At 36.9% G+C, this 12,426-nt stretch overlaps 1 protein-coding gene across 2 annotated transcripts in view; it reads right to left on the bottom strand.

Moving 5' to 3' along the window:
- The window catches only part of NUP58 (nucleoporin 58), a 36,745-nt gene that overhangs the window by 21,354 nt on the left and 2,965 nt on the right, over nt 1-12,426 (bottom strand). For both annotated transcript variants that reach the window (XM_064172108.1, XM_064172118.1), the window contains exons 2-11: nt 11,783-11,922; nt 10,563-10,598; nt 8,790-8,942; nt 7,637-7,771; nt 6,982-7,092; nt 3,613-3,637; nt 3,100-3,165; nt 2,181-2,355; nt 818-897; nt 48-166 (exon numbers count right to left, since the gene is read on the bottom strand). In XM_064172108.1, the coding sequence (XP_064028178.1) occupies nt 48-166; nt 818-897; nt 2,181-2,355; nt 3,100-3,165; nt 3,613-3,637; nt 6,982-7,092; nt 7,637-7,771; nt 8,790-8,942; nt 10,563-10,598; nt 11,783-11,922 (1,040 nt within the window). The remainder of the gene's footprint in view (nt 1-47; nt 167-817; nt 898-2,180; nt 2,356-3,099; nt 3,166-3,612; nt 3,638-6,981; nt 7,093-7,636; nt 7,772-8,789; nt 8,943-10,562; nt 10,599-11,782; nt 11,923-12,426) is intronic.

The following is a 12,426-nucleotide window of genomic DNA, read 5'->3' as shown; positions in this document are numbered from 1 at the left end:
AAGTTCCTTAACTATTATGCATGAAAAATTAAAATGGCAACATTTACCTTGTGGAGTTATATGTGAATTATTTGCTTGAGTAGCAAGATGATTTTCCAGTTCTTCTATTTGTTGCCTGTATTGTTGTAGCTGTACTTCAAACTGCTCAACCAAGATTCTGAAGTAGCTACGTGGGTAAAACAATGAAATCATAATTAAACTTCACTAGTTTTTCACTTTAGAAAAAATCTATACTAATGCAAATTTTCATTGCATTAATTGCAACGTTTATGTGCTTGATATCCCTCTACCATTGGAGAGAAAAAAATGTATATCTCATGTCTATGGGATAATTAAGTGAAGAAGTAAACCATTCATTTTTTAATATATTCACTGCAGATGTTACAAGAAGCAGAAATTATGAACATACATCAAATCACAAAATTGTCTGGATTGGAAGACACCTTTAAAGGTAACCTAGTCTACCCCCTCTGCAGTGACCAGAGACATCTTCAACTAGATCTGGTTGCTCAGAGCCCCATTCAACCTGATTTCAAATGTTTCCAGAGATGGGGCATCTACTTCTCTGGGCAACCTGTTCCACCATTTCACCACCTTCACTGTAAAAAAGATTCTTCCCTCTATCTCATCTGAATCTACCATCTTTCAGTCTAAAACTACTATGCCTTGTCCTGTCAGAAGAGATGACCAACATGTCAGTCCTTATTTATTTTATAAGCCCCTTTTAAGTTTTGAAAGGCTGCAATCAAGTCTTTCTGGAATCTTCTCTTCTCCAAGTAGTATTACTGGCTATTTTTTATGAATAACAGTAACTCACTCTGCTGGGGCTGTATTTTCATGCTGGAGACCAGGAGGAGTTTTCTGCGTCCGTAATGCTATTTCTGCATTCTTTAGCTCCTAAATATATAAGGAAAATTAATAAAACATAAGGTTCTGTATGAAACATTCAGAAAAATAAAAACTTTACTGCTCATTCACCTATTTTCTTCATATATGTAACACTGATCAAATCTGACCAGAAATTCTTCAAAGAATAGAATGCTAGAAAGTTGGAGAACTGCAAAAGACCAACAAAAGTTTGGAGAACAAACAGGAAGACTTAAAGTACACTGCACTCTCCAAAGCTGAGAAAACGTTGCACTAAACTGTCAGAGATGAGATCTAATCTCTATGATACTTCAGAAATCCTGCCAGAATTATTGAAGGCTAGAGCAAAAGGCAAAAGTGTAAGGACACCTAAGAGAGAAAGAATAGAACAAAAATTACTATTTTTGCCTTTTAAAAAAAATTGTTTATAGAAATGCCTCTTTCTGTGAAAATTATTTTTTATGCATAATTATAGCATGCATTTCTTAGTACTAATAACTCCACCATTAAGAATTTCTCAGTGCCTGGTTCTGCAATTATGCTCAACTGCACCATTTACATAAATATGAGAATATCAGTAACACGTTTTGGGGCTTCTTTTGTCCATATAAAACTGTTGGCAAGGCGAATGCATAGAGTATTTATTTTTGATATCACAAGATATTGAAAAACATCAATATTTTGGCTTAGAATAAAATGCATTTATATAGCAAGTATCCTTGACATGCCAGAAGAAATACAATGCAGTAGAGAACTTGAAAAGCACCCACATTAAAACTTGAGATCAAATTGTTTGCACAGTTAAGATGCAGACTGGTGGACAGAGGTGTGACTCAAGATCACAAAATTAATACTAGTACTACATAAGATTAACTTCAATGAATGAAATGTTATGGTGTGGGGTTTTTGGGGTTTTGTTTGATAGGGTCTCTAGGAGTGTCTGGGTTTGTTTTGATGTTTTGTTTTTTTTTAAAGAAAAAATACTTGCATTTCTGTTGCTCCAGAGTCCAGCATGGTTTAGCAGCTACACATGTAAGTGAAACTGAAGTGGGCACACATTCCCTTCTGTTACTTTTGGTACACAGAACTGCTCTTCTGCACAGAAGTAATTTCACTGTTGCTGTACTTACCTGAAAACATTGACTTCCGCACATTTTAGTCTGCCACAGTAATTCAACATAGATTAAAAGGAATTAAATTTTTCACTTTTGAAACAAACTGTTAACTTGACTGATAAGGCATATTACCAGATATAAAAGAATCAACATACATACTTTTACATAAAATGAATATTCTACTAATTTAATTTATACCTGTGCAGTTTCCACTTTTAGCTTGTCAATATTAAGAGTGTTTCGCTGCAATCCACTGGCAACTACAGAGAGAAGTTGTTTCAAAGCTTTAATGTCTTCTTGTACTTTAAGCATTGCTTTAGAGGACATTCTACTAATTTCTTCCTGAACTTGTTTTTGTTCTTTCACAAATTTCCTAGGGAAAGTAAAAAGGGGGTTAAGAAGGAAACACAATATATTTAAGTACCCAAAAGTGTTTATGTCTCTCTCACAAAATTTAAATAGCTATCTAATTATGTTTTCCAAAACTAAGTACTAAACAGCAAAATTACTGTTTAGTATAGTATTAACTAGTAGTACACTAATACTGTAAAAAATAGCCCTCCCCAAACTTGTGTAGCAAGTGTTTAAACATATTATGCTGAACCTTACCGAACAACAGTATAAACATATATATTAATATATATTTTATACTTCCTTATACTTAAACACGTTAATCAATGTAAACTCAAATACAGTAACATGCAGCCTCTTTGACTAGTCTACAACCAGTCTCCTTCCTGATGAAAAGAAGGTTCTTTTGCCATTCTCTCTATTCTATGAGATCACAAAGCACATGCAATATAGACAAGAGGTTCAACACTTACTATGCACATACAATAGGCTTCCAAAGAGAGATGGAACATATTCCAAGAGCATTATTTGTTGGGCATGTCCATTAGTCTAAGTGCAGGGAAAAGCAAGGCTGAAAATACCAACAACCCAAGGCTTCAGCTACTTCAGAACTGTCAGTCTACTCTGTTCCCAGAATCAACCTGCTGAAAGTCCTTAGGCTAGTAAGTTATCCTGCAACCTGTAGTAAAATGTTTCTGTCATAGGGCATCAACAATATATGATATTTATAGCTAATGAATTATAAATTACAAAAACTACTACTTACTGTAGATTTTCAACATCTTGACAGATTACTGGAGGTAGATTTTCATCCTTCAGTGCTTTGCTATCTCTGCAAGAAGCAATGCATGTTTAGATGGTGCTTTAACACTGTCAAGTGTTTTTGCATGGTTACCCAATATGAAAATGTTCAAGTAACTGATGACAGTTTTGCACCCACTGGCATACATGCCACAGCTAGGAGCAATAGGGAGGAGCAATAGGGATTAATTTACACAAACACTCTGACAGGGCTCAAGCCCACAGTATAAGCATTGTACACATTTGCAGAAACCATTTTTCAGATCACATGACCAGTCTATACCAGATGCCAGATAAACTGTAGGTACTGCATTTGATGGGAAAATTACATTTTAAAACTCTGAGCCACCATTACTGAATTTGCCTTATTACAAAAGTGGAGCATTTACATTTATTACTTTTTCAAGCTCAAAGTAATAGAAAACCCAACATACTTTGTTGTTTTTTAATAAGACATGGAACAAAATCTGACACTTACTCTGGTCTTGTTCCTGTTTTGTCACCTAGAAAAGAAAAAAAAAGGTCAGAAATAAAGCTCTGAAGAACAAATAACCTTAATGAGCTTTTAAGGAAGAATTACTGACTGCTTGATTTCTCTTGATAAAAGGAACATTCTAGACCACCTATAAAAGAAAGAGGGTTTTAATTTACTCCTTCACAGATAAATATCTTCTGAAGAACAACAGTTGAGGTGTTCATTTCTCAGAGTAATGCAAAACATCTTATGTCACTACTACAAGTCACTACAAAGTCCAATTGCATTAAAAAAAAAATCTGTTTCTGCTTATGCAACTGCAACTCAGAACTACAACCACAAAACAACCAAGTGTTTAAATGCAGCAACAGCAGTCTGCTCTCAAATACAATGGTAATGAAAGTCCACATCAGTAGACTTCCCTAAGAATTTTGTTATTGCATTAGGTCCAGTAACAAATAAGGTTCTACAGAACTGAAGATGGTACTGTTTACCTGCCACCAGCACACTCCAAACTACGTACCTGTAGATCAAGATGTGACATGCCTTTGAGTAATAGAAGGGAGCAAAACACAATACTATGTGCAACACAGGCCATGAGAGATAGTCACTTAAAAGGGCAGTAATTACATCCCATACTGTAGCAGTCTGCTAGAAAATACTTACAGAAAGCCCAAGAAGGGGGCATCACCTTTTCATGTGGATGCAGTCCACATCCTCACTCTCCTCTCAATGCCACCATGGCAGAAAGCAGCTGTGCAGCTAGTGCCACAAATATTTTAAGGTGTGCAAGTCAGAGCTCATGCAACTGCACACATCTACTTAAACTGTCTGCAGACTCATTCAGTACAATAGAGAACATGCAGGCTCTCAAACACGCCTTGTGCCTTTTGATAATGGGAAAAGAAAATGAAAAATGAACAATGGAATGTACACACACACCCTCCCCCAAAACAATAAAACTGGGAAAAGGGAAGATTAAACCCTAGACTTTAAGACTCCTTTCTCTGCTGATAATCTAAAAACTAGGCAAAAAAAAAAAGTCAGGTTGTGCTGCCATTCAACGAGATCTGGACAGGCTGAAGAGCTGGGTGAAAGCTAACCACATGAAGTTCAGTAAGGATGAGTGCAGGATCCTCGATCTGGGGAGGAATAACAACAGGCGCCAGTACAGTTTTGGGGCTGCCCTGCTGGAAAGCAGCTCTGTGGAGACAGACCTTGGAGTGCTGGTGGCCAGCAAGTTCTGCATGGGACAGCAGTGTCCCCTTGTGGCCAAGAGAGCCAATGGCATCCTGGAGTGCATCAGGGAAAGTGTGGTCTAGGTAGGTTCTTCTTCCCCTCTACTCTGTCCTGGTGAGACCACATCTGAAATACTGTGTTCAGTTTTGGGCTTCCCAGTTCAAGAGAGGCAGGGATCTGATGGAGAATCCAGCAGAGAGCCACAAGAATGACTGGGGGACCTGAGCATCTCCCCTACACAGAGAGACTGAGAAACCTGGAACTACTTAGTCTGGAGAAGGTAAGACTGAGACATCTTATGTCAAGTGGATGGGGCCAATCTCCTTGGTGGTCAGTAGCAATAAGACAAGCAATAGCTACATAAAAGGTTTCACCTCAACATTAGAAGAAACCACTTTATGGTGAGCGTGACAGAGCACTGAAACAGGCTGCCCAAAGAGGCTGTGGAGTCTTCTTCTCTGGAGATTTTAAAACTCACCTGGATGTATTTCTATGCGAACTACCTTAGGTAATCCTGCCTTGAACTCGACCTCTAGAGGTCCCTTCCAGCCTCTAAAAATTCTGTGATTCTGTGAACTGACAGCACATGGGTAGGGATATTTGTCCAAGCTGCTTAAACCACCATGGTCCCCACAATACATTATGGTAAATATTCTTAAATTAAAACATGAAGTAAAATTAAGAAAACTTAAAACCCAGTCTCTTTTGACATTTCTCACTGCTTAGCTATGTCAGGATCTTTGCTTATCATCCTAACAGCAACAGTCTAACTCATCCAGGTTCCACTATGCCATATACAGGGAGAATTCAGGTACTCCATTCAAATTTCCACCCTAAGAGCTGGACAAACAATGCTGAGAGATGTAAGACCAATGTAGATTTTGAGTATGTGGCTCCCTAGTCTTCATTTTAAGATACTTGTATACTATGGAACTGTTATGATCCTAATATTACAGTAAGGGAAATCCCATAAGGACCTCGTAATTAGAACTTTTTCCATCAGTCAGTTTCAGTAAGCTCCAAAACCAATCACCATCATGCACCAGAGCACTCCAGTTCAGACAGTCAGAATGCCATTTCTTCTACAACTATGAAGAGCCATGTCACCAGAACTTAAGTTTCTCTGTAAGAATATTGTCACTGAATTTCTATATATCCTCCTTCTTCAGCTACTGGTAATCTGATTTAGATTTTGGCTCTTGAATACCATTGAGAGATTAAGAATATTGATTCCCCAAAGAAAATACGTATTTTATAATCAGCTTTAGTTAAACTTATTCTGGAAGTATAAAAGCAATACAATTTACAGAACCACCCAGAACACATCCAGTTGGAAAAGACCTCCAAATCTAACCATGAATCTAGCAATGTAGAGTTAACACCAAACCATGTCCCTTAGTACCATGTCCACATGCTGCTTAAACACCTCCAGGGATGGTGACTACCACGGCCCTGGGCAGACCATTCCAATGTTTGATAACCCTCTTTGTGAGGAAATATTTCCTAGCACCCAGCCTGAGCCTCCCACAATGCAGTGTCCACATATTAATGCTTGATATTCCCTTACTTAAATACTTTAAAGCTACTATAGAAGTGTTTATAACTGGTTTTGACAAACTGGTAGAATGTATCAGATATAACTATGTACCACCAGAAATAGAGTGCTGAAAAATAACAGCTAAAAATAGGACTTTATTGTACAGGCTTTTGAAATAAGAAAGTAAATTTAAGGTCTGTTAGAGCAGGAGAAATCTGGTTCCAAATGAGTTCGGTATTTGTTATAGCGCTACTCTCCCCTCTAGTGGCTATTTGAAACAGCTGTTCAAAAACATCTGTCTGGCTTTGGAGCAAATACCTCACGAGTCTTCACTCCTCAAAAACTAAAGGCTTTAGATATTAGTTTATACTTACTTTAAATGAACTTGAATCACTTTGCACTTGCAACCAAAATTACATTCTTCTATACAAGTACAGTATCTAAGAATGAAATTAATTGAAACATTTCATAAGAGGGGAGAGAAAAGTTAAAACATTCAGGTTTAATTCCACACTAACACAAGGATAAATTGTTTGTGCTGCAGTGCTCTTCTAATTCTCTTTTCTAAAAAAAAATAATAATAAAAACAAACTTACTTTTTTTGTCTGAAGAACTACTAAAATCAATGCCACCAAGACCTTCATTGGCAGTAGTTGCAGGAGCTGCAGTTGTCCCCAAAGTCAAACTTAAAGCATTCTGCCCAAGTCCTACAGGAAGCCCAAACAAAATTTCTATACTTAATATTGATAAATAAAACTTAAAGCACATGTAATTTTGCTTGTGGTTTCAGTGTCCATTACTACATTTGGATTAAAAAAGGCAAAATAAACAAAGAAGAAAGCAGTTTGCCTACAACTGCACACAAACGTTTCATGCAATTCTTCACAGTACTAGGCAGCTGATTAGACAGCTGACTTGGCTACCCAAGATGTTGATGATAAGCATTTGGAGTTTGAAGAGTAGTGTTAACAACAACACAATACATTTTTCCTCTACAGGTGAAAAAGGCAGGCAGAAATGAAACAATAAAGATTTTATTCAAACCAAAAGTCACCACAATAAGCTTTCAGCTTCTTCAGTGTTATAGGACAAACTTATGTATCATTGTCCTCTGCAACACTGTTCAATATTACATTTTCACAGTGTTAAGATTTTATTTAAACTGTATCTTGCATTATGAATGTATACAATCACACACTGAATTTCAATGTTTTTAGACACAAAGAAGAAAAAAAATAAAATAATTTTCACCTGCTGCTGCTGTGCTTGTGTTCTGGAAGAGTGAACCTCCTAAACCAGTCAAGGCTCCTCCTAAAGAAAGGCCTGTGGAGGCAGTTGTTGTGGGAGCAGTTGTGCCACCCAAATTTAATGTAAAGCCAGTAGTTCCTGCAGAGAAAACAAACTCAATTCATGCAGATGTTGCATTCGAATACATCCATAGACAATCTGAAATAACAGCATCTTTATCATAACTGGATAATAAATCACTTCTTTCTTGCACATTTTCCAAAGCCATAAAGACTTTTGAATTACATATTAGTTTGTTCTACAATACCATAATCACAATTAGTTCACATCTACCTGCAACTACATGAAATTCTTGAGAGCTCCTGCCGTGAAGGGTTGCAAAGCCTTCTTGCAGAGCTCCCCAGAACACTAGATAACGGAGAACCTGGCACAGAATTTATTTTAGTGAATAATTTAGTGAAAGACGGGAGATTTAAACTAGATGTTAAGAAGAAGTTCTTTAAAGTGAGAGTAGTGAGACACTGGAACAGGTTGCCCAGGGAGGTTGTGGATGCTCCTTCCCTGAAAGTGTTCAAGGATAGGTTGGATGAGGCCTTAGCAATCTGTTCTAGAGGGAGGTGTCCCTGCCTATGGCGAGGTTTTGGAACTAGATGATCTTTGAGGTCCCCTCCAACCTAAACTATTCTATGAATAATGGATCTAACAAGTGCTGTTTATTTTTATATTAAAATGGTGTAAGTTTCATGTTTTATGCTAAACATTAAAATATTTTACACTGGAAGATACTTGTTTCCACCATTTCAGGCCATCTACAAAAGGCAGACATTTCCCAAACTTATTAGTTGCCAAGTAGGAAGCTGTCAACCTTGCAAGGTTAACAGTAGTAAACCCAATGATTTCACAGCAAAAGCTGATTTGTTATATATTTACAATAATTTAGATTCTATGCTGCCTACATCACACAGTATACTGCTCATAAGTCTGTCTGCATTATGGCAGCCAAATGCAGAACTACTGAAGTTCAATGAACCTTATTAAAAATACCACCAAATTATATAAACTCTACATAAATATAGAACATAGACCTCTTTTGCCATAAAATTTTATTATTACCCAACACATCCACACCCATCCCAGACCCTAAACATTTTCCTACCTGCTGCAGGAGTCGATGTAAGAGCAGATGATAATGACAGACCACTCGCTGAGGTAGAAGTGACTGGTAAAGCAAATGGTGTGGCTGAACCTGCAGGTTTGTTGAAACCTAAACTAAAGCCCGTGGTAGCTGCTGATGTAGTGGCAGGCGTGCCTAGAAGAAACCCAAAACCAATTACCACTCTTAGAACATACTGTTTGGGAATGAACGGTTCTGAACTACTTCCATTTAACCATCATGACCACAACAGCATCAAATAAAAATATTCCCATGGTACCTTCAGAAAAGTTTCAAGTTTTTACATTAATAGCACAGGCATTTTTGCTCTGGAACTTATAATGATCTGATTGGCTTTAATCACCGACTAGCAATTTTATCTAGAAATAATCTAAAAAAGAAAATCTTAATAAGTCTTCCCATCAACAGCATCTACTAAATGAACCAAGTACTGGCAAATGGAGCTATACAAATTACTGCCCAAAACACAGACTAAAAATTCTCAACTGAAGCTGCATACCAAATCAAACACACATATCCTTTTCATTTGTAAACAAGACAAATATGTTGAGAAGTTTTTCCCTCAAATTTTGTTTCTGAACACTTCTAAGGCAAAGATTCCACTTTTTACTGCTTTCAAGGTAAGTATACATTTCACATTCTAGAATCCGTATTCCAAAGATGGAATGTGCATATATGTACACAAATCACAATAGCATGTGTAAGAAACATGTATTTGGTACTCTCGGTAACTGATGTGTGTCTGTTTCAGATCACACCATTTCACTGAGTTATTTGATATAATTAATGTTCATAATACTGTCTGCCACATATGATTATGTATCACAGTCTGTTCTGGGTTAGCTGCTGCTCTGCCCATCTATCTGTTTCATTTACTACTTTATCCAACAGCATTTTTTCCTGTTTATTCACAGCATGGCTTTCCAAGTTCTTGGACTGCAGTTTGTTTTGTAGCAATACCTCCGTATTTAACATCTGTGATACTCAAGCGCAGTTTCTGCTCAGACCTCAGCTGCTTGTGTTTAAAAAACAAAATCCACACCTCAACAAAAAAGCCACCACTACTCACATACTCCTTTACAGCTGAAAGGGTCAATAAAGATGCATGACAGAAACGAAAGTAAAACACCACCAACATCTGTTCCCAGTTAAATCCCTTTATACTTCTAAAAGATACAACTACCGAACAGATCTGTTCACAAAGTTCATCCAAACAAGAAATTCCGTATGAAAAATTATTTGATAATGTATTTGACTTTCCCTCTGCTGAAGGATGAGACTCATAACTCATTAGAGGCACATAAATACAAAGCCTAATTTTTCACTATGACTGCTGCCACTGCAACACAGGAAAGGAATAATCCTTTAACAAGTGACAGTACTCAGAATTGCAGGCTCTGCTCTGGTTTGCAGCCTCATTTGAGTTTCAAAGCAGACTGCAATTAGTAATGGGGAAAAATCTCACATATAAGCACTAACTTTTTATGTTACAAGAAATATTTTTCTGTATTTTTTGCCTGTATAAGAAAATCATAGAATTGTTTTGGTTCAATAAGATCTCCAAGATCAAGTCCAACCACTCACTGATCTAACACCACCATGGCCATTAATCCCAAAAGCACCATGTGCACATACTTCTTGAACATCTCCAAGAATAGTGACTTCACCACCTCCCTAGCCAACCTATTCCAATGCCTGAGCACTTTTTCCATAAAGAAATTTTTCCTAATATTGAAATCCAGACTAGTTCCTTACCTAGTGTCAGTCCTGTAGCAATTGTTGTTGCTGTTCCTGTTGTAATAATGAAGGCAAAGAACAGTAATTGAAGACCAGTTATTGTGGTAAAAAAGACAAACTGCTGAAATAATGCAACATTATGACACTACGTAGACTGTTATACAAGTTTTTACTGTAGCATGTTAAAAACATTCACACAGAAACAGCAGGCACCAAAGCTTAACTTACTTCAAAACATCATTTTTCTTCTTAATCATCTAACAGTGAAGCTGATGCTAATACAGCAGTATAGCAAATTGTTTAGAATTTCAAACAAGTTAGCATAAACAAAAATATGGAAATTAGCAATTCCTATGGAGTGTTTTTTTTTCAGTCATTTGGCAATACATGACATTAGCATGTAAACCTGCAGATATATAGTATAACACAGAGGATTATAGAGTCTGAAGTATTTGTAAAGTCCTGTTTCAGTTCAGGGTTTCTGTCCCACAGACAATTTTAAGAGAATTTAAAGAGTGCTATGTCATTTCATATTTAAAAAAAAAAAAAATCTCATTAGAAGATCAAAAGAATCATTGAGAGCTGAAAGAAAATTATCTCAACGCAGCCAGAGTGATACAGGCCTTCAGTCCACTGTTCAATCTGTTTCTAGTAGACTGGTTCTCAGGACTTCCCTTATCTAGTCATACAAGTGTACAAGAAAGAGACCACTCCGTCTAGCAACACTGGAGCCAAATTTATTAAGTTTGTCTTCATGATGGCTGAAAAAAAAATTCCAGTCAGCACAGCTGTATTCTTGTGCACTTCAACAGTGCTCTAAGAAGCTGTATGTTCACAGGCTGAAGTAGAGATCTAAGAAAATGTTTAATAAATTACTTCATTACTAACAAATCTTGCCATGTTTTAAAATATTTTTCAATCAAGATATACCTCAACCTTAAATCATAATTTTGGGCATCCTGAATGAAAATACCAGGATTCAAATTATGGAACAATTTACACAGAGGCCCAAGCACAATTTCTAAAGAAGCTTATCTTTCTGCAGCATTGGCACTGCATAGTTCTCAGTAAAAGACCTTTTAAACTGCTCAATGATGCCTTTTCACGAAACTAAGTAACATTGTGAGCTACAGAACTACTGTAAAAAAAAGGTGCATCACAATGATTTAGTTTTGTCTACATATGATACATTGCTTTGCTGTTGATTCAAATTTCTGCCATTCAGTAATTTTTTCTACCTGTATTTGTGTTTCCTAATGTGAAGCCAGTTGTTGATTTTGATCCAAAAAGTCCACTCCCAAAGCCCACCGAAGGAGCTGATGTAGTTGCTGTAGCCGTGGAAGAGCCCAGAGTTCCGAAGTTAAGTCCTCCTGTCGAGCTATTAAAAAAACAACAACACACCACAACAAAAAATCAAAACCAAAAGCACATTACAAGCAATAATTCTTTATCAAAATAATAAAAAACCCTATCCATTTCTTTCCCATACCATCATTGAATTTCCCAAACTACACACAATGTAGCTGGACAAGAGTCCAAGCTTACATTGCTCTTCTACAGCTCCACAACTCACACCAATCCCCTGACACTGACTCCAGCATTTATTCAAATCCTTGCTCAACTGATACATCTTGCTAGACCAGTGGGAAATTTGAACTTTCCTCCATCAGACCATCTCATTACTTATGCCTAATTATCCTCTCTGAACTACCAAAATGGGAGATGGGACAAAGACGAAAACAAACCTGCACAAACATCTTTTCAAAGCAGGCTTAAAACCCAGTTAAGATACCTCCGACCAGAAATCTCAATGTTAATTTATTTCATTACAAAGTCACGTAACTACCAACAGTGCAACTGCCTTACCTTACCACCAAAACAC

This window comes from Pogoniulus pusillus, chromosome 3, assembly GCF_015220805.1.
Source record: "Pogoniulus pusillus isolate bPogPus1 chromosome 3, bPogPus1.pri, whole genome shotgun sequence".
Lineage (NCBI taxonomy): Eukaryota > Metazoa > Chordata > Aves > Piciformes > Lybiidae > Pogoniulus > Pogoniulus pusillus.
The sequence above is the reverse complement of the archived record's forward strand: the minus strand, read 5'-3'. Positions and strand labels throughout refer to the sequence as shown.